Source organism: Pteropus alecto, unplaced genomic scaffold (assembly GCF_000325575.1).
Source record: "Pteropus alecto unplaced genomic scaffold, ASM32557v1 scaffold79, whole genome shotgun sequence".
In the NCBI taxonomy this organism is placed as follows: domain Eukaryota; kingdom Metazoa; phylum Chordata; class Mammalia; order Chiroptera; family Pteropodidae; genus Pteropus; species Pteropus alecto.
The window spans coordinates 16,029,849-16,056,818 of record NW_006494612.1 but is presented as its reverse complement, the minus strand read 5'-3'; the positions used below and the strand labels follow the sequence as shown (position 1 = coordinate 16,056,818).

Genomic DNA, 26,970 nt, shown 5'->3' with positions numbered 1-26,970 from the left:
CCCAACTATCAATACTAAAAAAATTTTACAATTAAATACTTGAGGAAAATATGGATCATATTTATAGTCTATCTTCCAAAATTAAATTGCAATTTTTTGTCATACAAAGGTAATCAAACTGTATGCAGTGAAAAAAAAATTACATGAAGATATGTCAGTTAATACAAATATATTTTAAAATTATGTGATTTTGTTGCATTTCTCAGCTTTTTAAAATTCTAATTTGTTTTATTTTTTTCTGTTTTGTGCCTAATTTTATATTCACAAGTTAGTATTCTTTCTTAAAGAGTACAATCACATTGTATAAGCTTCAGATTCCACAAAAACCTGGACCTATTTCTGCCTATAGATATTATCCTCAAGAAAGCATCAATAGAACGCTGAGGGCAATGGATTAAAGAGAATTAAAACTCTTCATAAAAAGAACATCATTAAAAAAAGTATACAAAAAGAACACTGCAAACTGAGAAAAGGTATTTGCAACACACATAACTAATAAAGGATTAATATTCTATTGTAGTCTATTAGTATAAAAATAAAATTTCTGTGAATTTATATGGAAGAGACAACCCAAGAGAATCGGAAAAATGCTTTAAAGACATGAAAAAGCACTTCAAAGAAAACATAAATGAACTATAGTCATCCAAAAAGAATTGCTAAACCTCACTGTAAGTGAAGGAAATGCATATATCAAACTACGAGATTTTTTTCATACCCGCCAATCAGACTGGCAAAAGACTTCAAATGTGACACTACAAAGTACTGTAATAGGAACTTTCATCAGCTTTGAGAGCAAGTGCAAACTGGCACAACTAATTTGGAATACAATTTGGCAATACCAAACCAAGCTAAAGATGCACATTCTTATTAAGCATCAATTTACCTTTCCCAGATATAAGCCCTGGAGAAATTCCTGTACATGTGTACTGTCTACTAGCAACATAAACAATTCAAATGCTTATCACTAGTATAATATCTAAGCAAATCAGGTGTACAGTCATAAAATGAACTACAAAATAGTGATGAGAATGAGCAAACTGCTGTCACATACTTCAATATGGATAAATCTCAGAAATTTAACTCTGAATTTAAAAAGCATGGCATAAAAATATACAATATATGTTTTCCTTTATATAAAGGTGAAATCAGGCAAAATAAACAATACTGTTTAGAGATGTGTACATCTGTGGTGAAACTGTATTAATAAATGATTCAGTAAAATACAGAATATTGATTACCTCTCAAGCAAAGAGCTCATATTGTGTTTTGGGGGGGCACCACAATGAACTGAATGGAACAAAAATACTGTTGTGGTTCTATTTCTTATGCATAGTGGTGAGTATATGAGCATGAATTTACTATTGTTTTTTAAACTGTAACCATATGTTATACACATTTCTTTGTATGTATAATATGTAACAAAATAAAATTTGTAGAAGAGTTTAGAGAAAGGCAATACAAGCATACTAATTTTAAATATATATGTGTATATATATATGTATATACATATGTGTATATATATACGTATGTATATATATGTATACATATATAAATATATATACACACACATATATACATATAAGTCAAGAAAGTGAAGGTATAAATAACAACTATCTCCCTATTTAGGGTTATTAATACAATTAAGAACTAGCAATAATCTTGTTTAATTCTTTCTTCGTAGAAGTATAAGTTTTCCTGAGGTAGTATTTGAGTACCTAACATCCCGCTTTTGCCTAATACTGGCAGCCTGGATTTACAAATTATATTATATATTCTTAGATAATCAAAAATTCTTGTACAATATCCTTAACTGTATCAATGCTATCTCTTTCAGACAGTGAGCTCCAAATCCCTGAGGCTGCCAATAGTCAGAGAGCTATGAATTCAGAGTCAAGTAACAGGTGTAAATTTTCAAGTACAATTCTTACTCCTAAAAAGATAAAAAGCATAACTGGAAATATAATGCCATACAACTGCCTACTGTAGGATTACTAGCACTGAAGAAAACACTGAGGACCTGAGGATACATTAGTTTCAAGACACATTTAAAAAGTGTCCTGCTACCTACATAAAGTCATGCTAGTAAATAACTTTTTTATCCACACTTGAAGCACCAAATGCAACCACATCAGAATTGGAGATTTGGAGTCAGAAGATGGACAATCTTAATTATTTCACTTACAAGTTTATGAATTATGGCACTTATGAGGCAACTGGAAATTTGAGCACTGACTAGACTTATAATATTAAGAAATTGTTTGATATAATAATATATCATGGTTATGTTAAAGAGTCCTTACTTTATAAAGATACATACTGAAATATTTGCAGATGAAATTATGTCAGGAATTTGTTTCCAAATAATAAAGGGAGGGGAAGTGAGTGGGAATAGAGATGGAACAAAATTGGTCATGAGCCACTAGTTGTTTTAGTTGGGTGATGAGCGCATGGGGATTACACTGATCTGTCCACTTTTTTATATGTTTAAATTTTCCATAATAACATTTATTACACACACACACACACCCCTGCCTTATATATTTTTTCTTTAGGCTAACATTCTTTTTACATAGTGAGTACTCAATAACTATAATTTATTTTTAGTAGTATTGTTGTACCATTCATCTCTGAGCTACTGTTTTCTTATCTGCAAAGTACAGAAATAGTTAGACATGTAATAAGATGGCACTTCTGGTGCACCTGTGGGTGAATGAAGTCATATGACTATTTTTGTCCAATGAGATGGGAACAGAAGTGATGTATGTCCTTCTAGGCCAAGCAGTGAATCGTCAGTGCCACACTTTCCAAAGTGCTCTCTCTGAGTTTTCTCTTTGGCATAATGGCTGCTCTGTCATCTAGGTCCCTGGGAGTGATAGTGATGACAGAAGCACTCCCCCAACTCACTACCACTCCACCACCACCACCACCACCACCACCACCACCACCACCACCACCAACAACAACAACAACAACAACAACAACAATGATGGAACCATGATGCATGCAGTACAAGCAAGAAATAAATCTCTGTCCTCTAAAGCCACTGAGATTTGGGGTTGTTTGTTGCTGCAGCATAACCTAGCCCACCCTTATTAAAACAGTCATAGCCTTGTCAGGCTTGGTTGTGAAGATTTCCAGGCTAATACTTTAAAATTACCTTTTCTTCCAGCTTTGCATTTCCTCTCCTTCTCCCACCATGACCCCCTCCCTTTCTCCAATTCTTTTTCCACACTCCAAAGAGAATGATTTGTCTTCTAAAATGCAAAACACTGTTGTTTTAATAACTTTCAAGGACTTCTCATGGCCCAAATTCCTTCCCCTGAATTCCAAGGTTTTTGTGAGTGATTCTTAGTTACTTCTCCAGAGTATCTCCGGCTTCTATTGAGCCGCATCGATTTAATGGAAGAGCTATGTTGGTTCTTTCAGCTGTGGTTCTCTGAGGCCAGGAACACTCTTTACTCAGTTCCTTCTATATCTGGCTAACTTTTACTTACTCTCTAATCTCACCTGAGACCATGCTATTCCTCACAAAACCCTCCTTGTCAAACACCCACCTACCCTTCCTCCCAGCACCTGCACACACCCATACTGCAGCACCTACTACACTGCAAAACAAGTGCTTTTACTTATGTACTGACTTGTCTAGCCTGTAATTCCTTGATTTAAAAACATGTTATATTCACCTTTATCTCCAGGACCTGGAATAGTGCATGGAGCATCTAGAAAGCACTCAGTGAATATTCATTCAATTAGAAAGTAATCATCTTCTCTCGTTTCCTCAGCCTTTTCATCAAAGGAAGAATTAACCACATGCTAGACAATAAATGGGCTAATGATAATTTTAATAAAAATAGTACAGAGGGAGAGAAGATCTAATATTTATTAGTGCTTACTACCTGCCAGTTTTTATTCTATTTATATTAATTCATTTAACCAGAAAACCCGATACTTGTTAAAAATACAGATTCCTGGACCCCATCCCAGAATTACTGAATTAGAATTTCTTGAGGCAGGGCCCAGGAATCTATTTTTAATAGGTACCTCACGCATTTCTGATGTTAAGTCAGCTTTAGGAATAACTGGCCCAGTAGTACAGAGAAAAAGAAAGTTCATATGATTTCATGTACATTTTTCATTTTTAAGTCATTGTTGCATAACATTTAACATTTTATAATGTTCTGTAAATTTGAAAATAATCATAGTGTAGGCAGAACCAATGATACTGGTTTTTCAGCCTATAAAATGGACAAGTATTCAGTTAAATTGGAGAATTTAGAACACTTCACAGCAATGTCTTTTTCCAATATCTAACTATGATGTCATCACAGAAACTCATTTCAGGTAAAACAGGTTGGTCAGCTTTATTAGCTAGTAAGTAATAATAAATTTATTAAACTTTCAAGTACTTTAAAGTTAGAATTTAACATCAAAGTATATTATAACAAAGAATAATGGCCTGCTGAATAATTATTCTTTACAAAGTTTTGGAATAGAAATCCTGAATATAATCTTATCATTCAAAAGTTAACTTCATACTTTCCAAGACCTAATGCAAATTCTGAACAATAACAACAAAGCCAATTTTACCCAGAAAAACTTTCCCTCCTCCCACTATTCTAAACTTTCATTACGTAAACCAGAATGAGCTAACATAATCGATTATTTCACCGTAGGAATCAGCTGAGTAGCGATTACATTACATTACACTGACACATCACTAGAAACGTAAAGCATTGCAAAGTATCCTATGTCAGGAACATTCTTAAAATGAATGTTATACAGCCTCTCAGTTTCTTGCTTTCTTCTGCTTGACTATGTATTATTTATGAAGCTTTCATCTGAGAATAGGGAACACATTTTAATATATGTAGCTGAGTGTGAGACCAGTATTAAAGATACCAGCTAGTTCTATTTAGAAAATATTATCCTAATTCCAAAAGTACAGCTTTGATAACAATGAATAAATGTCCTATTAAAATAACATCAAATGGAAGTATTCCTTAGCATTTGCTGAGTGCTCTCCAGCCTTACCATTCAAAGTGTGCTGCCCTAGACGAGCAGCACTGGCAACACCTTGAGCTTGGTAGAAATGCAGAACTTGGGCCTCATCCCAGAACTACTGAATCAGAATCGGCCTTAATTTGAGAAGCACTGATTCATAATCTTCATATATCATTTGGCTCCCCCAGATTAAATCCCAGTTCTGGACTAATGACCTGTGTGACCTTGGGAAATCCACCTGACTCGAAGGGCTACAGCCCAATAGGATTTTCTGTGATGATGGAAAAGTTCTATACCTGGGCTGTCAAACACAGTAGCCAGTGAATACATGAGTACTTGAAAGTTGTTATTGAGACTGGGAAATAAGTCTTTAATTTAATTTAATTTTAATTAAATTTATATTTAAATAGCACTATATGGCTATCAGAGAGTGCAGATCTAGAGAATAGTGATAATATAAAATCCCTTCCTGCTTTAAAATCTAGATCCAGAAAAATGATTTTTCAAAATATTTTCGGACTGTATTTGAAACACATATCTGTTGAGGACCTACTATATGTCAACCACTCAGGCTTCATCAGTAAACAAAACAGACCAAAATTCTTTTCTTCACAGTTTACAATCTCACAGGAAGAGAAAGACAATAAAAACAAATAATAAATAAATAAAATGTAACATTAGTGGAAGATAATAAGGCTATGGAAAAATGAAACGGATTAAGAAAGAATGAAAAAAGCAGGCGCGGAGATGAAGGTTGGTAGCATTTCTCCACGGGGCCACCTGGAGAAACTGACATTTGAGCAAGGCCTAGAAGCAGATAGGAGTTAGCCATGTAAAGACTAGGAGGAAGAGGGCACCCAGAGAGAGTAAACAGCTACTGCAAAGGTCATAACGTGAGTAAGGGCCTGATGTGACTGAGGAACAGCAAAGAGTCCCAGGAAGCTGGATCTGAGTGAGCCACAGCAGGAGTAATGGGAGAGAGAGTCAGACAATCAGGAAGGAACAGCAGGGGAGCAGAGGGTCAAGGATCAAGTATGGCCCCAGGCTACTGTGAATCTTTGACCTTTATTCTGAGGATCTACTGTAAAGGAGAAACATGTCAGATCTTAAATCTTTAAACGATCCCTCTGGCTTCACTGAAATCATTCTACAAAAGCACCAGGGCAGAAGCTGGGGTAACAGTTAGGATCTTACTGCTGGATTCCCGATCAGAAATGATAGCGGCTTGGTTCCTACTGGTAGCAATGGATATGGCGAGAAGTGGCTGAATTCTAGGTAAATTATAAAAGTAGAGTTAATGATAGTGAATGAAACGTAGAAATGTAGTGTGAGAGAAAGAAAAGTCAAGCAGATTCCAAGGTTTTTGTCTAAGCAACTGGAAAAATGGAATGGCCATCAACTGAGATGGGGAGAACTATAGGCGAAGCAGGTATAGAGAGGTCTGAAAGAGCTGAAATTTTGATATGTTAAAATTGAGATGTCTATTACACAATCAAGCGGAGATGTATCACACAGAAGGATAAACCAGTCTGGAGTTCAATGTAACAGCCTACGCTGGAGATATAAATTAGAGAATCAATGGCATATAGAGAATATTTGCCAGAAATTGGATAAGATGAAAAGAGCAGTGAGCATAAACAGAGAAGAGGACCAAGTCTATTGAAAGTTAAAAGTTAAAAAGTAACTCATGAGGGAGGAATTAACAAAGAATCATAAAAGAAATATCCAGTGTGGAAGAAAATCAGGGGACTACAGATGTCCTTAAGCAAAGTGAAGAAAATGTTTCAAATAGAGGGAGTGATCAACTGTATCAAATACTGAGAAATCAAGTAATATAAGAGAAAAAAAATGACCATCAGATTAAACAATGTGAAAGTCAATGGTGACCTTCACAAGAGGAGTCACTGTGGAGAGGTAGAGGCAAAGCTTGACTAAAGTGTGTTCAAAAGACAATGAAAATAAGGGCAATAAGAGACAGGGAGTATAGACAGCTCTTGCAAAAACTGGACTGTAAGGTGAATGGAGAAAACTAAGACTAGCTACAAGGGAACATGGAGCCATACAGGGTTTTTGTCTTTACTGTGTTGCTTATTATTATTATTATTATTATTTTTTAAGAAAAGAGCAATAGCAGCTGATGAGAACAACCCAATAAGGGGAAAAATCAGTAATATAGGACAAAGTTCAGGAAACTATTTGCCCCAGGGATCAAATCTGGCCTGTTAAGTGTTATATACAGCCCATGAGCTAAGAGTGATTTCTACTTTTAGAAATTATTGAAAAGAAAAATCAAAAGAAGAATACTTCTTCATGACATACGAAAATTATACTGAATTCAAATTTCAGTGTCCACAAATAAAGCTTTATTGGAACACAGCTGGGCTCATCATTTATGCATTGTCTGTGGTTGCTTTTGCTCAACAATGGCAGAGTTGAGTTACTGTGATAAGAGATCATAGGTGACATTTTATTGATTCCCACTGCTGCACAGTGCACTATGAATGAGTGATAGTTTTATAATTTGACAGCATTTCAAGTGTCATGCATATTGTCATACTGTGACACTTTTTTTTATTACCAATGCATATATCAAAAGGAGATAAAATGACTTCAAATGTCATGTTTTGAAGACACAGTGGAGTGTGGATTATTTTGTTACTGAACTAGATGCCAAAGCATTTTGTTTGTTATGTTGCAACATTATAGCTATGTTAAAAGAATATATGTTAACATTACCAGCATAAGCACTCATCAAAATATTCCCAACTCATAGGAAAGCAATGGTCATAAAAATCAGAAAATTTAAAATAGTAGAATTTCATAGCAGAATTTCTCATCAAAGCAGAATTTCTGAACAAAATGTAAAAACTAAAAGGAGGCTGCAACAAGTTTTTAAATGTCATATTTGTTAGACAAGCAAAAAAAGCTATTTACCAACTGTAAGTTTATTAAATATTATATTGCCTATGTCAATGATATGTTTCTAGAGGAAATAAATTTGTCTAAAACTATTAGCCTTCTGGTGAAAACACTGCTGACAGAGAATTGAAGAAATTGGAAGCAACATCAACAGTTGATTTTAAATGATTTCAAATCATTTTCCTTGGTTCTTTATGGGTCATTAGATGTACAGACACTGCGGCTCAATTGCTGTTTCTTTTCCTCTTTCTTTTCTTTTGAGAAGTCAATACTGTGTTTGAAATGATAGAAAAATTAGTCTATGTACAGTCTGTATGGAATAACTACAGGAAAGGGTATTTTTTAAGAACTTGAGAAAATGCAAATTCAGTACAACCTGAAGTAGAATCTGCAAAGATGTGTTACAATGATTGTGGTAAATATATGTGTAGAAAAGAAAAAGGCTTAGTTTGACAAATTTGCAAAGCTAGTGAAAATTTAAAGTATTTAAAGGCTATGATTATTCACTGTATTATTCACCAGCAGGTATTCTGTGAAAAATATTGAAATCTATCATGTTATTGAACCAGTAGTGTCACCAGTGAAATTCACTTGCACTCAGAGACTTAACTATGATTAGCTCTGTGAATTCTTTCAGAAATGGAAGCTGAATATTTTGACTTGCCTTACCACATAGTAGTTTTATGGGCTAGCAATGATAAAATTTACTTGTAATTTTTTGAGCTCAGGGTCAGGTTGAAATTCTTTTGAAGGATAAGAATCATCTTTGGAAACTAGCTTTTGCTGAAAATTTTATATTGTTTATTAATGAATCTGACCTAAAATTACAGGAATTATGGAACTTCGATGCAAAAGTTATACTGTAATAAAATCATTTTGACAACTAACATGATTTTTGAACCACAAGTAATGTCATGTTGCTTTATAAACTTCCCACACTGTCAAAAATTAAAATAAGCAGCAAGATCTCCATTCGCACACAAATTTGTAGCAAATATATTTTCTGAGCTCAAACTACCATTCCAACAGCAATTTTAGGCCATGATGCAGTATAATGGAAATTTCACATTCCAAAATCCATTTTGTTAGTAACAAAAGACTACATATTATATAATTGTATTTATGTGAAATGTCCAGAATAAGCAAATCTATACAGACAGAAAGCAGATTAGCAGTTCCTTAGGATGAGGGTGGGGAGGGGGATGGAAGTGACTGCTAAAGGGTATGGTGTTTCTTTAAGAGGGAACTAAAATGTTCTAAAATTAGTGGTAATGGTTTCATAACCCTTTGAATATACTAAATAACATTCAATTATAGAGTTTAAATATATAAACTATATGATGTGAAATACATTTCAATAAAGATGTTTTTAAAAATTCATTTAATTGTGCAGTTGAGGAGCTTCCACCTAACCTTCAGTTGAAAGTAATTCATTTGCAACGTAATGGCATTCTAAAAGGCAAATATCCTTTTAGAGAAAAATATAACGAATCCTATAAAGCAGCGGTCCCCAACCTTCTGGCACCAGGGGCCCGTGCTCCTATGAGAATCTAATGCCTGATGATTGAGCTGAGGCTGTGAGGCTGGCTGGGGAGCGGCTGCAAATACAGACAAAGCTTTGCTAGCCCACCGCTCACCTCCTACTGTGATGCCTGGTTTCTAATAGGCCATGGACCAATATTGGTCTGCAGCCCTGGAGTTGGGGACTCCTACTATAAAGGACTTCCAAATGATGAATGATGTATGCTAATGGGTTGATATCAGTGTTCGGCAACACCTATCTGTGTGAAAAGACATTTTAAAGATGAAACATGTAAAACCTCAACACATATCAGCACTGACTGATGAATATTTTCAATTAATATTGATAACAGGGCACACTAACTTTGAAGCATTTGAGATATGTCCACAAAGCACTATAGAAAGTTAATTAATTAATTAATTAATTAATTAATTAATTTTACAAGGCACGAAAAGTCACTATTATGCACCTCTCCCCTAAAAAAATGTTTGGGTTACCACAGACAATAAAATATATTAACCCATAGTAGCATTTCTTACTGGTCATCTCTGTTCTCATAAGTGTATTACTGCAAAGAAAGTAGCTTTGATACAGAGATATGTACCTTGAAATAGATGACCTCTAAGGTCCTTTCCGGCAGTGAAAAGTTAGGACATAAATTCACATAAATCACCACTTGGGCTCTAAATTTATACTCGTCCTGGCCATATTTCGTTCACTATCTCAATCTTTAAATTTTTGTGTCTTCCTCTATATACTAAAGAGACTAAATATTCAGAGCTCTAGCCCACACCTTGGTTATCATGAAAACCAAATAATCACCAGAATTTGATTTTCTCTAGCTCTCAAGACAAGAAAATCTTTCAATTAGTGGCTATAAACCTTTTTTGAGTAATGAACTGAAAATTCAATAAATGTTATGGACCTACTCACAAGAAAATGGATTTTGCGTAAGATTTCAGGGCATTTATAAAACCCTCTGAAAACAATCCATGAACTGATAAGACTACCAAGCTAACAATTCCTGGGGTGGGGGGTCGCTGACGTAATGATGAACAGGAAATATATAGAAAGCTTTTCTTTTCCTTTAAAATAAAGTACTCTATAAAGTGGTCTTTCTACTATGAAAATGGCACGTTTCTTCCTTTTTCTCACCCCAAAGCAAACCTGCTAACCAAGGAAAGATGAATGACTTCCCTTCTAGTTTTTCAATCTTATTCAAAGGAAACATTTGAGTAATGCACTCATTTCCATTCTTCTCATCATAAACTGAATTTTACATACCACGAAGTCATTGAATTTTGACATTTTTCCTTCATAAATTTATCAAGGTGGCTTGAGAAACAAGTGTTTGCATATCATGTAGAAATTTTTAAAAGCCTTTAGAGATTAGGTACTTTGGTAAAACAATTGTTTAATTTGTTTTCAGGTAGAATCTACCATAGCATCTTATTAAGTATATTATTAACGACAATCTGCAAGATGGCAATGGTTATACCTTATTATGTAAAATGTGTTATTTTTGCAAAATACAATGCAGGAATATTTTTTTCTGGTGATTGGAGATGGAATTTAGAGTGTGGAATTTTTTTATGAGGCATAACTACATTTTTGCTATAGAAAAAATAGTATCTATGCAGTGAGAAAACATTGAAAAACTATCTTGGTATTACCTTATGAATCAATTGTTATTTTTCAATAATAGGTTACTTCTGAAGAAAATGTTAAAGTCTTGAGATCCAAAAATTAAATCTCATTCGGGAAGATTTACATAGGGGAAAAAGTTAAATTCCTTGCAAAGAACTGAAATGAGACATTACAAACTTAATGAATGCTCTAAACATAAAACATAAAGTCCAATTTTAAATTACTTTTCTCAAATTGTTTATAAACATTGAAGTACTCCTAGAACAAGTATCTGTGCTTGCTCACACTATCTAATTTGAAAATATTTTAAATTGAGCAAACACTACTGTTTCTTAAATTTATTTTATCCACTGGTAAGTGTTGTATGGTGAGACAACCCATACATAAAACAAATCTATTTTAAAGATACATACTTGAGGTTTTCTCATAAATATTTTAAAAAATTGATATTTTATTACCTCCAACAGAAATATTATTAGTTTTATGATCAATAGTAGAATGTAACTGGAGGAAATACTTCAGGATTCTGAAATAAACAAATGAAAGTAGGGAGGGACAGGGAAGTCACTCAGCATAAAGCCCACAAAGCAAATCTTTGTTGAAGTAGTTACTTTATCAGTGTACTCTAACTAAAAACAAAGAAAAGGACAGTCACAATCAAAATAAAACAGCCATTGTACCTTAAGCCATGACCCCGGGGCCTTTCCCATTAAAGGTACAGGAAGTGGAACTGACAGCAGAAGAGGACATTTACAAAAACAAGAATTAAAAGTAGGAGATAAATATATGTAAATACATAGGAATTAACTGAGGAAGCAAATGACAGTCATCCAAAAACAATTTTAGAAAGTAAGGATAAGAACTAAGTAGAATTACCAAAAAAAATTCTTATAACTTCCTTTCAGATTGAAGGTTGACCAGTAAGACCTCTGTTATCAGTGAGACGGGAAGGGTAGGAGTTCCTATTTGTTTCAAATAATGATGAAAGCAAACTGTTGCACATAAGTTGAGCAAAGACTTAGAAAAAGCAAATTTCAAAAAATTAGTAGAGGATATTTCAATTCATTCAATAAATTGATTCTGACAATCAGTAAAATAACAACTACGAACACCTATTCAAAAAATGTCTTCATATTTTTCATTCAGTGGCTTTTTACATGGTGTCTCTGGAACCAGACCATTAAAACCAAACAAACAAAACTATCCCAGACAAGTAAAATGTGAGAGAGATCAAAATGAACAGAGGTTAATCTTATGCTGCTTGATAGAAAAAGACAATACCATTGGTACACAAAGTTAGAACAACCTAAGGCCTCTGAACAGGAAAGGCTGCAAACTGGCATGATATTCTGCTTGTATCAAAGGCAATGCACTCCTAACACCTTTTAAACCCAAACTCCAGTAAGTAATTGGATGGGAGACAGAACCATTTCCACTACATGCACACCCGTAGTGCAAACCAGTGTCATCTCTGCTCTAGTCTACCGGTTTCCCCCACTATATCAAAGTAGAACATTCCTATGAAAATTTTTGTAAACTGAAATGGCATACCGTAAAGCAATTACATTAGGACACATCTTGCTAACAAATGCACAAAATAAATTTAGATAAAGCACGGATGCTCACGGACTGAGTTCAAAGCTATGGCAACTTGATGCTGGGATACTGAGTGTAGTACCCAGGGAAGGAGCTTGGCAGGGCCACTCTCCCTGCTGGGGTGCCGCTGCTTCTGTAACAGCTTGCTGCAAAAACAAAACTAAATGGTATTTTCCCTTTCACCTTCTTTCTTAAAAGTAAAAATCTTCAGATTTCTGTTGGTTTGTGAAAACAAGGTAGGTCATAAAATCAAACTGGCATAAGGCAACTTTCAGCAGAAGATACTTGTACTGCAATTGCCTCCTAACCCATTATTCTGCTTGTATTTTCCTACCCACCCCTCAAACCCAATTTCTTCTTCACTCTGAAGCCAGAATCTTTTTAAAACATTATCATTTTACAATTCTTCTAAACTTTCCAATGACTTTCTATTACATTTGGAACAAAGTATCAATTCTATAGAGGAGCAACACAGCTGAACGTGACCTGGCCCACGTCTCCCTCCATGAGCCATCTCTGACCACTCTTCTCTGTGCCCTGTTCTTCAAAAACAGGATATCTGTTGTCCCAGCTTTACAGAGGAACGGTTCTGCCTGTGATGCTTTGCTCTGTGCTGCTGACTACTGCTCACCTCTTGTCTCTCCACATATATTGGCCATACTGTCCATCTCAGCCCCTCTCTAGTCACAGTCACCTGCACACGCTCTCCTATTTCCACAAGTGTTTTTTTGAGTGTGTGTGTGCTTCTTCACTCCACCTCACTTGGAGAGATGCCCCACCCCTAACTCCCTTCTCCTGCTCTCCCTGTGCATCAACAACCATTCTTTTAGACAACAACCAAGTTCTCAATTCTTCTCCCATAAACACAGCTGTCTCTTCCTACAACCGCTTAACTCAACAATCGGCATCACCCAATTTAGTATAAACATTCCCTAATCTTTGCCTAGACAGTTTACTTTTCACCTATAGAGTTTCTAAACTTGCTAAGAGGATGGATCAGGAACTACATTGTCTCTTCTCACAGTGATTAGCACAGTGCTAAGCAAATATTCTGTGCTCAGTTAATGTCTACAACAGAATAAGAATACTCTAGTTCCCCCTCTCCTTTTGATTCCCTTAAACTAATGGAAAATGGAAGGTCTTCGAATAACATCGTTTCATTCAGCATCATTTCCTCATAACATTAATGAGATGTCACAGGAACTAAACTTTTGTTTGTATCAATTAGCCCATTATAAAACTGGTTTTGTTATGTCATTTCCCTTAAAGTCATAGAACCTATCAACAGCCATTAATTAAGGACTTACTATACCACAGAACAGATATTCTAGAGCTTGCCCAAAGTGAAAGAAAAGTCTTGGCCACTGGAAAAGATTTCTCTATGTAAATATCTCTACAACTCAACTGATTATCTATTAGAAATGTGCTTCATTTTGTTCTTCAAGAAGTGGTGATAGGATTAATAGTAATTCTTCCATCTTGTCTCAGCTACAGTCATATGATCAGAAGCAGACACTTTATGATTGTGTAAGGTTAAGGGTTGTTTATGGCCACAGATCAGTATGTCATTAACCAGCCTTAGGAGACTGACTGCTGACCTTGATCTCATTAGCACCTTGAGCAAACCAAGCAGATTCCATGTAGATTATAACAAGCCAAAGAATATTAGAACAAAATAATCTAAAAGGTTGTGATTTTTAAAAATATCTTAATTTTATTAATGACATAAAACCTTTTATGGTCATTAATAAAGTTATTAATAATTATGAAAGCAACGTGTTAGAACTGGCTTCTTTATTTTTAAAAATCTTCTTAGTGGTACTGAGCTTCTAAGGTCCATGTTCAAATTATTTTGATACATTGTTTGAATGACTTTTATAACAAAAAAACACCTAACATAGACACAGAAATGCAAAAAAAAGGGCATTATTACCTGTGCTTATTAAGTTATTATACTTACTTTAGTGTCTCATCTACCAACTATTCAAAAACTGTTAATGAGATTCAGCTAGTAAATTTCTATCTTCCCAAATTTACAACTATTCTTGCAGATAATCAGAAACTACTAAATTTTTAAACAAATGATTTAAAAACTCTCTAAAGCAATTCATTTGGGTGATATTTAACATGATAAAAAAAACTATTTTGAAGTTTTTAAAGTTTATAGAGATTTTTAAAGAGAAAAGCATATTTGAACAAACAGTATTTTTTCAGAAATCCTGAAAACTAAAAAAAAAAAATCGTTGGGGAAAAAAATTACTATAATTTCAAATATTGTCTTTCCAAGCATTCCTAAGCTCTACCTTCATCTTAGGAGTGAAGCCTCAGTGACTTACAAAGTGACATAATAAAGACTAATAACAAAAAAAGGTAAACCCAAGGAATATGAATTTTTTGGTTGATTCAAGCTACATCTGAAATCCATTAATTTATCTAGAAATGACTATACTTGGGATTCATCTGTTATTTCTCACCAAGGGCATATTTGGCAAGAGAATAAAAACTCCCTCCTCTCTACAGAGCTATAGAAAAAAAATTATTTTCCCCACCAAGGTCCTATGTTCACATAAAAAGGTACACTAAGAACAGGCCTTATCAAAGTCACTTCTGATTTGACTCAACATCTCTACATAGACATTATCTAATAATAAACGAAACTGTAAATGTGAGAGAAAAAAATGGAATTATCAAAGGAAATGAAATTCTAGTGAAATATTGTGAGCAATTAATTGTTTTATTTTACCTGCTGTTTTAAATTGTTAAGCGGCTAGAGGAAAAGGCTGCAGTGATTTAACTTGCCACATACAACTCGGAGCTAATGAACTTCAGGAATAGTGAGTATGGCCAATAGTCATGGGAGGAAATAAGGCAAGAATCAACACCACAAAAAAAGGAAGTAATTTGCTAGGTAGCCTACAATTAGCCTCTGAATCTTACAGTGGAGAGTATTATTGAGGCAAATAGCTTAGGAAGATTTAAAAAGGGATTAGTCATTCACATGAATGAATAAGGCCAGAATTTAGTTACCTGAGCTGCGGAAGGGGGAGGAACACATCATAAAAGCGATAGACCCAGTCAGTTTCAGGGTGCACAGACTCTCAACCAGGAAATTTAAATGATTATGATTCTGGAAATTAAATGATTACCTATTTGAGAGGACCTGACCAAATGATAAAATCACCCAGAATTAACTAGAATATCAGAAACAACAAAAATCCAACAGCGGGCCAACTAAACGAAGATTAAGTAGGGTAGTTCATTCTAAGGTATCATTAGATATATTATTTCTGATAGAATATGTCTGGACTACAAAAATATATGTTACAGCATCTCTTTTTATTCAGAAAGGTATTCAACTTTTTCAAGTAATATTTTAACCACTAATGAAGCTAAAATTTTGATATAGTTGAAAGAAAATTATGCTATATAGAATAATTTAGGTCATGTTAATCATCAGAATAATTAGAAACAGACTACGACCTTGAGATAGTTCAGTTACAATGAAATTATTTTAAATAATTCATTTTAAAAGAGAATGACTTTTATGTAAGCATTACTTAAAATTAAATGAAGCTTTATTATTAAATTATTCAACAATAAAGCACAAAAAACACAACACTGAAGTACATTAATCAAATAATGATATGAGTTGGAAATATTTAATTAATGATTGACAAGACAAAAAACATTTAGAAAAAAAATGAATTGAAATCGAAGCTCAAAAGCTTTACTACCCAAATTTACATCATCTTTGATTTTTGTCTGAAGTAGTGTGGTAGTTTAAAAATATGGCCCCAATTCTTTGGCACTTTCACACAAAAAAAGTTGGGGTCTAAGTCCCTTCCCTTTGAATCTATACCAGCTTAGGACTGTTTTGCCCAAGTGACGCTGAGTGACTTTCAAAGTTAGGACAGAAAAGATTACGCAGCCTCCACCTGGGTCCCTTTAGACTCTGGACCTGGAGGAAGCCAGGCTTCATGTAAGAAGTCTGCTGTCCTGTGACTACCGTGCTGGCGAGGCCACATGTAGGCACTACTGTAGACAGACGAAGCTGAGCATCTTGACAACAGCCAGCATCAGCTGCCAGCCAAGTGAGTGAGCTGACATTTGACTACAACTCCATGAGAAACCCCAAGTGTGAACTGACCAGCTGAGCCCTTCCCAAATTCCTGACCCACATGTTATGATCAAAATAAAATGGTTGTCTTAAGCCCCTAGGTTCTGAAGGAATTTGTTAAGCAGGAGATACAGTAACCAAAATAGTTTTTATAATTTAAAAAGCACCTCAGTGATAAATGGGATGCCAGGATAAAGTCTCAGGCCATAACATTCCATTGCATTAAAAATTTAAATACACTGTGTAATAAGACATCAAAAATTCAGGTTCGAATATCTACCTTACTTTTTCTACCAACCTAAACATATTATAATTTACTTTCAATCATTTACTCAGTCTAAGAAATATTTATTGAGCAACCTACTCTATTCTAGGCTCTATAATAAGTGCTAGCTACAAAAGCAGCTCAAAGAATAGTTGGGGAACAGATAATCAATCAAACATCAAATCATCACACAAACATATAATTCTAAAAGGAGATAAACTACAATGACAGCAGAGTAAAAAGGACTCTAAAAGCATAAACATTATGGACTGAAGAGGAGAGCGAAGGCCAAACTTCATCAGCAGTGTTATGAACTAGGATCTTTATATAGAGCGATGGAAGGTCTTACAAGTTTGTAAGAGAAATAATGAAATGTTGAGATTTTCATTTTAAACATCATTTTAGCTATCTAGTTCAATAATTTATACACTGACAACACCAGCCTCCAGCTTATGGTCTAAATAAATAAGTTTGCTACACAAATACTCATTTCATGCCTACAATGTGCCAAATGCTAAGAAATTAAACAGCAAAAAAAAAAAAAAAAAAAAAAAATTGAGCATAAAGCAGAAAACAATTTAAATATACTGAAATAAGAATTTTACAGTGAGTATAAAGAGTAGTGAAAGAGTATAGGAAGAATGCTTAATCCAGATATAAGGGGTCAAGAAGAATTCTCAAAGGAAGAAATGTCTAAGCTGACCCTAGAAGAATGGGTAAGTGTGAAAGAGGCCAACCAGAGTTGGGGAGAAAGGAAAACAAGTGCATCCCCCATAAGACATAACCTCATGTCACTAAATCAAAGGCTCATAATTAAGAGAGTCACAGAGTGCTCGAGGAACAAAAAGTTTAATATGGCTTTAGGTTTTAGGGGGCTGCTTGATTAGAAACAAAGTTAGGAGTGGTAAGCAGGAGTCAGCTCACTCAGATACATGTAAACCATGTTTAGATTCTATTCTAAAAGCAAGAGGCAAATATTGAAAGGAAATGTCAAGACCAGTCTTGTATCTTATGGAGAACCATCTGGCTGTGGTCTAGAGAACAGGTTGGAGCAGTGGAACCAAGAAGAAAGCTGTAGTTGAAAACCAGGAAAGAAATGGTGGAGGCCTGAGCAAGGGAAATGCCAGTAGAGATGAAGAAAAGTAAAGAAGAAATATTTTTTAGAATTGGAAGGACTTGGTGATTGATTCAATGTGGCAGGAGAACTCAATGATGACAGCCAAGTTTCTGACTCAGGTATAACTGATAGAAACTGCAAACTCCCAAGGGAGAGCAAGGCTTTAGGGGTGTGGGAAAGAAGAGTATGAAAGGGAAATTTTGTTCTGAGATGTTTACAGTGTCTTTGGGTAGGACATGCAAGTGGAAATGTTGAAGAGAGAGATAGCTATATGGTACTAAAGGTGAGAAGAGAGATCAAGATTTGGAAATCAATAGCATATAGGTGTTACTTGAAACCATGGGAGTGGATGAGATGGTCCCACTTAATAGTATACAACGTGAGAAGAGAGAGGGTTAAGGATGGGACCACACAGACACCTATATTAAGAAATGGTAAAATAAGAAAGCTCAAATGGAAACAAAAGGAATGGCCAGAGTTAGGAAGAAAACAGGAATGTACGCTGCCATTAAAACTTAACAGCAAGTCAAATCATAGCTTTTCTAAAGTTATTTTCTCTTGACTTCTTTACATGAAAATAAGGCTGTTTGGTAGAAATCTTTCTCTGGATCTAAATTTGGGTGAGAGCCTTCCACTTCCTCAAAACATGTAATTAAGTTTCCTCTTCTTGGACTGGAAGACTTATGATTTTGTATAACACAGATATAAACTTAAAGGAAAAATATATTTAACGTATAAATATAATAACAAACTTAAAGTCTGTAAAAATGTCATGGGTTTTAGAGCCAAATGGATCTGAATTGAAATTCCACCTTTGTCATTTCCCAGCTATGGGACAAGTTATTTATTCTCTATAACCTTGAGTTTCCTCATATAACATACTACTACCTACAGCACAGAAATAGAGCTGTTCCTGTTTTCTTGAACCGACTTTAATCACAAAGCCAAACCCGATCAGTGCCAACGAAAACAGCACTGGTCATAGTTACAAATAATTTCCTTGTTGGGAAATCTAATGGTAAATTTCAATCCTTACTCTGCTGAAACTATCAGAAGCATTAGACAAAAATGATTAATTACTTCTTCCTTTTTAAAACATCATCTTTGTTTGGATTCTGGGTAACCACACTATCTTGATTATCTTCTGGCCTAACTGGCCCACTTTCCTTTCAGATTTTTTGCTGGTTCTTTCATATGTCCCAAGCTCCATATTTGTGAACACTGGTATGCCCAAATTTAATCCTTGATTATCCTTTTCTACCTACTATCCCTCCCCAGGTGACCTCATCTAGTCTTACGGCTTTAAATATCACCTATATGGCAAAAACGTTCAAATTTGTGTATTCTGTTTAGTTCTCTCTTCTGAATGCCAGACACCAAGTGCCTACTTAACATCCCTTCATGAATGTCTAAACAGCTTTTCAAACTGAGCATGAACTCTCGATTCTCCCTAAACCTAAGTCCACCTATAGTATTCCTCGTCTTATTAAATGGTATCCCCATTCTTCTAATCACTTGAGTGCAAAAGCTGAGTCATCCTTGACTCTTTTTCTCTCATCCCACATCCAACCATCATAATTCTGTCAGCTCTATCTTCAGGATATATTCAAAATTCAACCAGTTCAATCCATATTTGCCTCTATCATCCTAGTCTGAACAATATCATCTCTCCTCTGGATGATTGCCATAGTCTTCTAACTGATGTCTTTGCTGACATTCTTGCCTCCCACAGTAGTATATTCTTCACAAAGAGCCAGACTAATCTCTTTTAAAGGCGAAGTCGTATCTGGTTAGCTCAAACCATTCTTATACCTTAGTTTCCCATCTCACTCAAAGGAAATGCAAATTCTCTGTGGCCTTAAAACCCTATCTGCCCGGCTTTCCTCACTTCTCCTGTTGTTTCCTTATCGCTCTTCACCTCATTCCCTATGCTTCAGCCACATAGATCTGTTTGCCATTCCTGGAACATCCCCAAGCATGCTCCTGTCTCTGGAACTTTATACTTGCTATTCCCTTAGATACCCTTGTGCTTTGCTTCCTCACTGCCATCATGAAGATCTATGCTCAAAAGTCCCCTTGTAAAATAAGCCATCCCTGATAACTCCCCCAACACTATAAATATATAAAAACCGCCCTCACCAATATTTTTTATCACCCTTCCCTTCTCCTTCTCCACAGCCCTTATTATATAATTACTTATTTTATTGTCAGTCTCCCCTCACCCGCAACCAACCTAACATATAAACTCCATGAAGCCAGGGGCTTTATCTGTTTTTGTTCTCTATATCCTACAACAGTGCCTACAACAGTGCCTGGTAAGTAGTAGGTATTTAAGATGTAAGTGAATTAAAATTAAATAATATGTATAAAAATGTTTAGTATAAAAATGTTTAGAATATAAATGTCCAACAAAGGATTGTTCTTATTATTTGTCAAAACTTAAAACTCAAGTGTTAATTATCCCCAAATTGATAGGGCAAATAGTATTGGCAAAATTAAAAGAGGATGCCATATTCTAGAAATTATTTTCCTCCAGACACTGAATTTTTAATTTAGACACACAACTTGATTAGAGAGGTTCATTTAGTTTACCATATGAAACCCTCTGACAAAGTGATTTTGAATCTAAAAAACCAACTTTTTTTAAAAAAAAAAGTATTATAACTTTAAAGGTTTGCCATATTATCATGAATGATCCAAAACAAAATTAATAAAATTGTGTTTTAAGTAAAGGAAATAAATATTTTGAAAGGAGCAAGATATTTACTAGTACTCTTATTTCCAACAATTAAAAAGAGATCTAAGAAATATATATATTGAGAAATAAGTAATGGATGGCTTTATTACTTTAGATTAAATATAATAGGAGGGATTGTAAGGTATTTATTACTAAAAGGTTAGCTGGTGTTCCAGAACTGGTTTAATAAAATCCTCCCAGAAAGGAAACAGAAGGGAAAAAGAGACCCACAACTCTCTGGGAACTTAAAGGAAAGCTTATTTATGCCATCAGCTAAAGCTGAGAAGAAATACTGCCAACAAGGTTTTAAGATGGCTCCTTGGGGACATTAAGTACATTTTTAGATTATCTCATGGTACTTGGCGTAAAGGTACCCAATAAATATTTGTTATGTGCATAAGTGGGACACTAATAAATGAATAAGTTAATTATAAGACTCATCACTCAGGTATGTCCACACTGGCTATCACAAACTCTTAATAAAAAGCTGGGAGCTCAAGTTTTAATATTATCCTCTTTTTGTCTCTTGTATGAGGAGTAAAGAGAAAGCTGAGCTCTACTCTATGAGTCAAAAATATCACCACTCTAAAGGTCTGAGTTGCTGCCTTAGGTAAGTAGTACTAATCATGTTATTTGAGATCTCTTAGGCAGTGGAGTGCAATGCAGGGTTTCTCTATGTTGCCTCATTCACGTCCAGATAGCTGCAAGAGAAGGGAGACACCTAGGCAGCCCATAACCAGGTCCTGCTGGCCCAGAGCGCAACCCTCAATAGGGGTTTCCTCTACAGAAATCAAATGCCAGTTCAAATCAGATTTTGAACAGTAAGAGAAAAAAGGAAATAAATTATTAAAGAGAAAGAAATTATTAAAGAGACAGAAGAGGAAAATAAGGGCATGAGTCAGTAAGGTGTGAAAGCAAATGTTACCACACCTCCCCAAATACACACACACACACACACACACACACATTCTGTAGACAAAAGAATAAGCTCACATATGCCTTACTTTTCACTTTTAAAATTTGTAGAGTGGTTTAACAGATTTCAGTCTCATATTATTCTTCACATTTTCAGACTACCAAAATCACACCTGGAATGGCAGGAACTGTAAATTCACCTGTGTGAAGATGGCTGCATTCAAACTCCACAGTGAATGCGACAGTTTCTAAAAATATGTAGGTTGCTTTAAGGTTTAAGGAAAAAAGTAGGTTACACTTTTACCCATAAAGGTCTAGATGACTCAGAGTTTAATAATAGGATACATAAGCTTTCACCCCTAGGTTACTGATTCTAGGGTGATCATAATAGACAGTCATTTTAGGACATTACCATCTAGCAGCTGCTTTGTTCACAATCTGTAAGAGAAATGTGCTGCATGTCTCTATTAATACTCATTTGACAGGTGTATACATTCCAACTTATATGCATCTGCCAATCTCAACCACTTTGAAGCAGCGTGATGACAGCTGTCACCTTTAGAAAGCCCTTAGCATGCCCAATTCCCTCTTTATCTAAAAGCACTAAATAGTAATACTTCATATAACAGATTTTATTGTCTAAAATCAAAATCATAAAAGATAGATATTTGTTGAGAACTTCTGAAATGAGTGCAATATCATTCTATGAAACAAAGAAGGCAATAACCTTTCCTCCTAGGAAAATACGGGTAAAGGCCAAACCAACTGAGAAGGTCAACATTTGTAATGGCTTAGTGACTAGGAGGGGACTGCAATATCCTTGGGACTCTGTGCTTTCACCATACATGCATACATAGGTCACTGGGAAATGCACTTCTAAATTTTATATGCCAAAGATTCATGTACCCAGGCAATATAAACCAGTAACTCCCATTACCTCTTTCATGGTGCTCTAGGGCCTCTAAGTCAACACCTATGTAGTACCAAAGATTATAATTTATCAAGTTCAACCCTTCACCATGGTAACTGGATGGTACCTATTGTACTGTAAAATCATTCCACTAAGAAAAGTTCCCCGCAGCCTCAGTCACAGGAATAACTTGAGAATTATGTTTTGAAAATTAAAACTATTATTTTTAAATGACAGTATGGTGGTATTTAAGTCACTGCCTAATCTGTTAACATCTGTACTGAAATAATGACTACATCTGCTCATCAACCTTTACTACATATTTAGTCCACGGAACTAATGGAAATAAGACTTATCATCTAAAACTCCATGTTCCTATCTTCCACATCCATATTTGTACCTTCTTTCAAAGAACTCAGCATTCTCCTTTTAGGAGAAAGTTAATTTAACCAGGCAATAGTCCAACTCACATTTAGTATGGATTTTTGATGTTTATATAAAATACTTAATAGGGACTCTGCTTTATTTTCTTAAGTGATGTTAAATAATGCACTTGGCACAGATTCAAAAACTGGTGGAGAAAGTCACTAATAACTTAATTTCAAATATATCATTTTATTTTAAAAGGTCTTAAGAGCCCTGCAAGTTCAGACTTGACAAATTTGTTTCTGTCAAACCCAAGAAACTTTATAAAATGAGAAAGAAAGCACTCACTATGCCCTTTTGATCCAGTTTAGTAAGGCAAACAAAACAACTCTGCAGTTTGATGTTGTTTTGCTTTAGAAATAGTGTGCCATTACAGATCATGGTCTGCGATTCCATTTCATTGATGAGGAAATTAAGGCACAGAGAGGATAAGTGACACAGAAACAGAGACCCTTTGATTAGAAGGGACCTTGTAATTAACACAGATCAGAAATACTATAACCACAAGCTCACATTTTTATCCAATTGAAAAAGTGCCATTTCTGTATAAGCTCAATGTTTGTCTAAAAACTCTTTAATTCTGTTTATAGACAAACTTAGCAAACCTATTAATTTTGTCTGCTTTAAGTCTTCGTCTTTTGTTTTAAACATCAGGAAGCTCGGAGTAGAATTTTGTGCCAAGCAGAACACCACTTCCCAGCCGTGGTTTCTGGCGCTAATCTCATCTTTTCTTTGTCGCTCATCTCTTCATAAATTCAATAACTATTAGTTGAGTGTCTGTTATATGTGAGATGACGTTCTAGGTGCTAAAGATACAGTAGTGAACAAATCATATGAAAACTCTTATCTTCATGGAAATTAATTACTGAAGTGTAAGATTGTGTGTGTTAGTGCTATGGAGAAAATAAAAGCAGGAAAGGAGATTGGGAGTGTGAGGTGAGGTTCAACGTTAAAAAGGGTGGTTAGTGAAGGCCTTAAGGGTGATAGTTGCATACAGCCCTAGAAGAGAAAAGGGGGAGGAGTAAATGAGCAAAGGGAATGGCATCAGAGATGTTCCAGACACAAGGAACAAGTGCAAAAGCCCCGAGGTGGAAGCATGCCTGGCCCATATGACTCATCTTTCTGTTGTTGTTTATTATTTTAAATAAAGTATATTTTTCTTTATTGAAAGTTCTGTCAAACACTTTGAAAGAAGGTCAGGAACATACGAACTGAACTGTCATAAACACTACAGACAACCTTCAGAGACTATGTAGCTTCGGAGGAGTTTTTAGTGTTGGATATTGCAGTAGTACTTCACTCACTTTTCCACCCTCCCATTCTCCATTTCTTTTCTCCACAAGAGATCAAAATATTGACTTCCTAAAAGTAACTCACAGAAGTTAAAAAAAAAAAATTCACTTTGGGGAGAGGGCCCATGTTAAGGAAATCGAACTGCAATGCAGAGTACCCAAACCCCCAATGACCATCCCCCTTGAACTTGTAAACTCACTGTATTTGTATTCAGCTTTTAACATTAAATGCTACCTGGTACTGTTATTCTGTTTATGTCTCATTATATGCTACCTTGTATTGTTGTGTACACATCTGCTCTCAGTGACTTCCCTGGAGCAGGGCCCATGTTTTGGGAATATCTGAATCCCACCACATGGCTTTACCCATGGATGGTATCAATATCTGTTTGATGATGATGTCATAGAAACTACCACAATGAGCAGCAGACATTCCTCCTGTTTTAAATATCTGTTTGTGGATAAAGCATGAAAGAAACATCATAATCTCTTACAGGCATCTGGATAATCTCAACTGTCTTGGCCAAGTTACTGTTTGTGTAACATTCAGCTCTGTCTAAATTTCCTTTTGCGTTTTCAGTTGGGCACAGTACACATTTTCAGTGTAGACACAAGCATGGATTAGCCACAAAACATAAAGGAATCTCACTCTTTGGAACCCTGTTCAGTTTGCTTCTGCCAATGTTATTAAATACTATTACAGGAAAGGGACTCCACATGAAACTACCAGGTACAGGGACTATAAAATGTTGTCCATACAATCTAGCAAGACAGACACATAAGTAACAACACCAGTACATATAAACATGCAGACGTATTTTAAAAGTGTTTAAGCAGTGGCCTAGAGGGTGAGGTAAGGCTTCACAGAAAAGCTGGCACCTGAACAGCCAGGGTTTTGAAAGATGAATAGGCCTAGGACAATCAGACATGGGATCAAAGGTCATTCTGAATTGTGCAAAACACTGGCAGAAACATAACAGACTGAAAACTGCTGGAAGAAAGCATTCAGGGCATCAGTGAAGGAAAGCTGGTCTGTTGCACTCTTAAGCTTTCCAAGAAAAAAACAAGCCTTCAAATAAGAAGATGAAGAAGAAAGTTTCACCAGTGCTTGTTTTGTTCAATCTCTTAGCTTTGCTTCGCTCTTTCTGTTTTGCTCCTTCTTAAAGAAATAAAGTACTGTGCTGGCATAAAACTTTAGTGAGGAAAAATACTTCAACATTACTGTGGAAAGAGAAAAGTGAAAAGTGGGAAAGGGCCAAGGAATAAATGAATTATACTCTTCTGGAATATATAAATGGAGCAAAATTTTAAAAAATCAGGTGTCATGGACAGGAAATATTAATTCCAACCTTCCTCTTCACCAACTCAATCTATACTTATTTTATGCCCACTATTTGTTAGTTTCTGGGATACCAGGCCTATAAGGCACTATCACAGCCCTCCTGTTTGAGCAAGCTCTCGCTTGCAATCTAGTAAAAGAAAAAAAATGAAGGCAATTCTCTGTACCCTGTTTCTTCTGCGGTTGCCAACCAAAGCCTGAAACTCAGAGCAGAGGTAAATTCCAGTCAAGTTAACCAGTGACGACAAAACACACTTAAATAACATTACAACTGAGATGTGAGAAACTGATAGAGGTCCTCGGTAAGGGTGTCTCAGCTCCTCTTCCTGTGAGCAGGGAACTGGCTAGCTGGACTTCCTGGCCAGTGATTAGGCATGCTGAATGGGACACAGAGGAGGGGGCAGAGGGGGTGAAGTTACCTGGGAGCTCAGGTAGACTTTGAGGCACTCCTCGCACACGGCTTTCTTGCAGCAGGGCAAGGGCTTGATGGGCTTGTCTTCCAGGCACACCCGGCACATCAGCACCATGAGGGGCGCATAGGGATCCCCTACCCGACCCAAGCCAGAGTAGGGTGGAGCTCCAAGCAGGCTGGGCACGGAGAACGGTTCTGGCGCCAGGTAGAACTCCAGCTCGATGCTGCCGCCATCGGGAGACAGGGGGTCCGTTGGGAGGGGGAGCCGGGGGCTAGGAAAGGAGGAGGGGGTGCTGGGAGGGTCTGTCACTGGAGGAGCCCGAGGTGGCGACGCGGGCGGCGAGGGCTGCTCCGCTGTGGGGCGCTGAGGCAGGTCGTTCTCCAGGCAGTAGACGGAGCAGAAGACTTGTCTCTTAGCGGGGGGCGAGCGCCACTGACCCAGCACATCCAGGACCAGTCCTTCGCGGGCCCCGACGCGGGTCCTGGGCTCCGGCTCCTCTCCGGGGGACGCCTTCTGCTGTTCATCCCCTCCCTCCTTTCGGTCCCCAGCTTTCTCCTCCTCTTCCAGCTGCTGTTGCAAAGTTTGGGGGTTGAGGGGCCCGGTGAGTGCCAGTCCCGCGGGATGCCCAGGTGCTTGGCTCTTCGTCCAGCCCGGGGCTCCCCAGCTCCTCGCGGGCTCCCGGGAGCTCGTGTCCACGCAGCGCGAGTCGCTCGGCTCCGCGGAGGCAGCGTGCGGCCCGGGAGAACCAGCGCTG

General features: G+C 36.3%; 1 protein-coding gene across 1 annotated transcript in view; it reads right to left on the bottom strand.

Annotated features, from left to right (window-relative positions):
• RNF217 (ring finger protein 217) overlaps nt 1-26,970 on the bottom strand; it is a 192,465-nt gene that overhangs the window by 87,771 nt on the left and 77,724 nt on the right. The window contains exon 2 of the mRNA XM_015600058.2: nt 26,223-26,967. Coding sequence (XP_015455544.1) covers nt 26,223-26,967 — 745 coding nt within the window. The remainder of the gene's footprint in view (nt 1-26,222; nt 26,968-26,970) is intronic.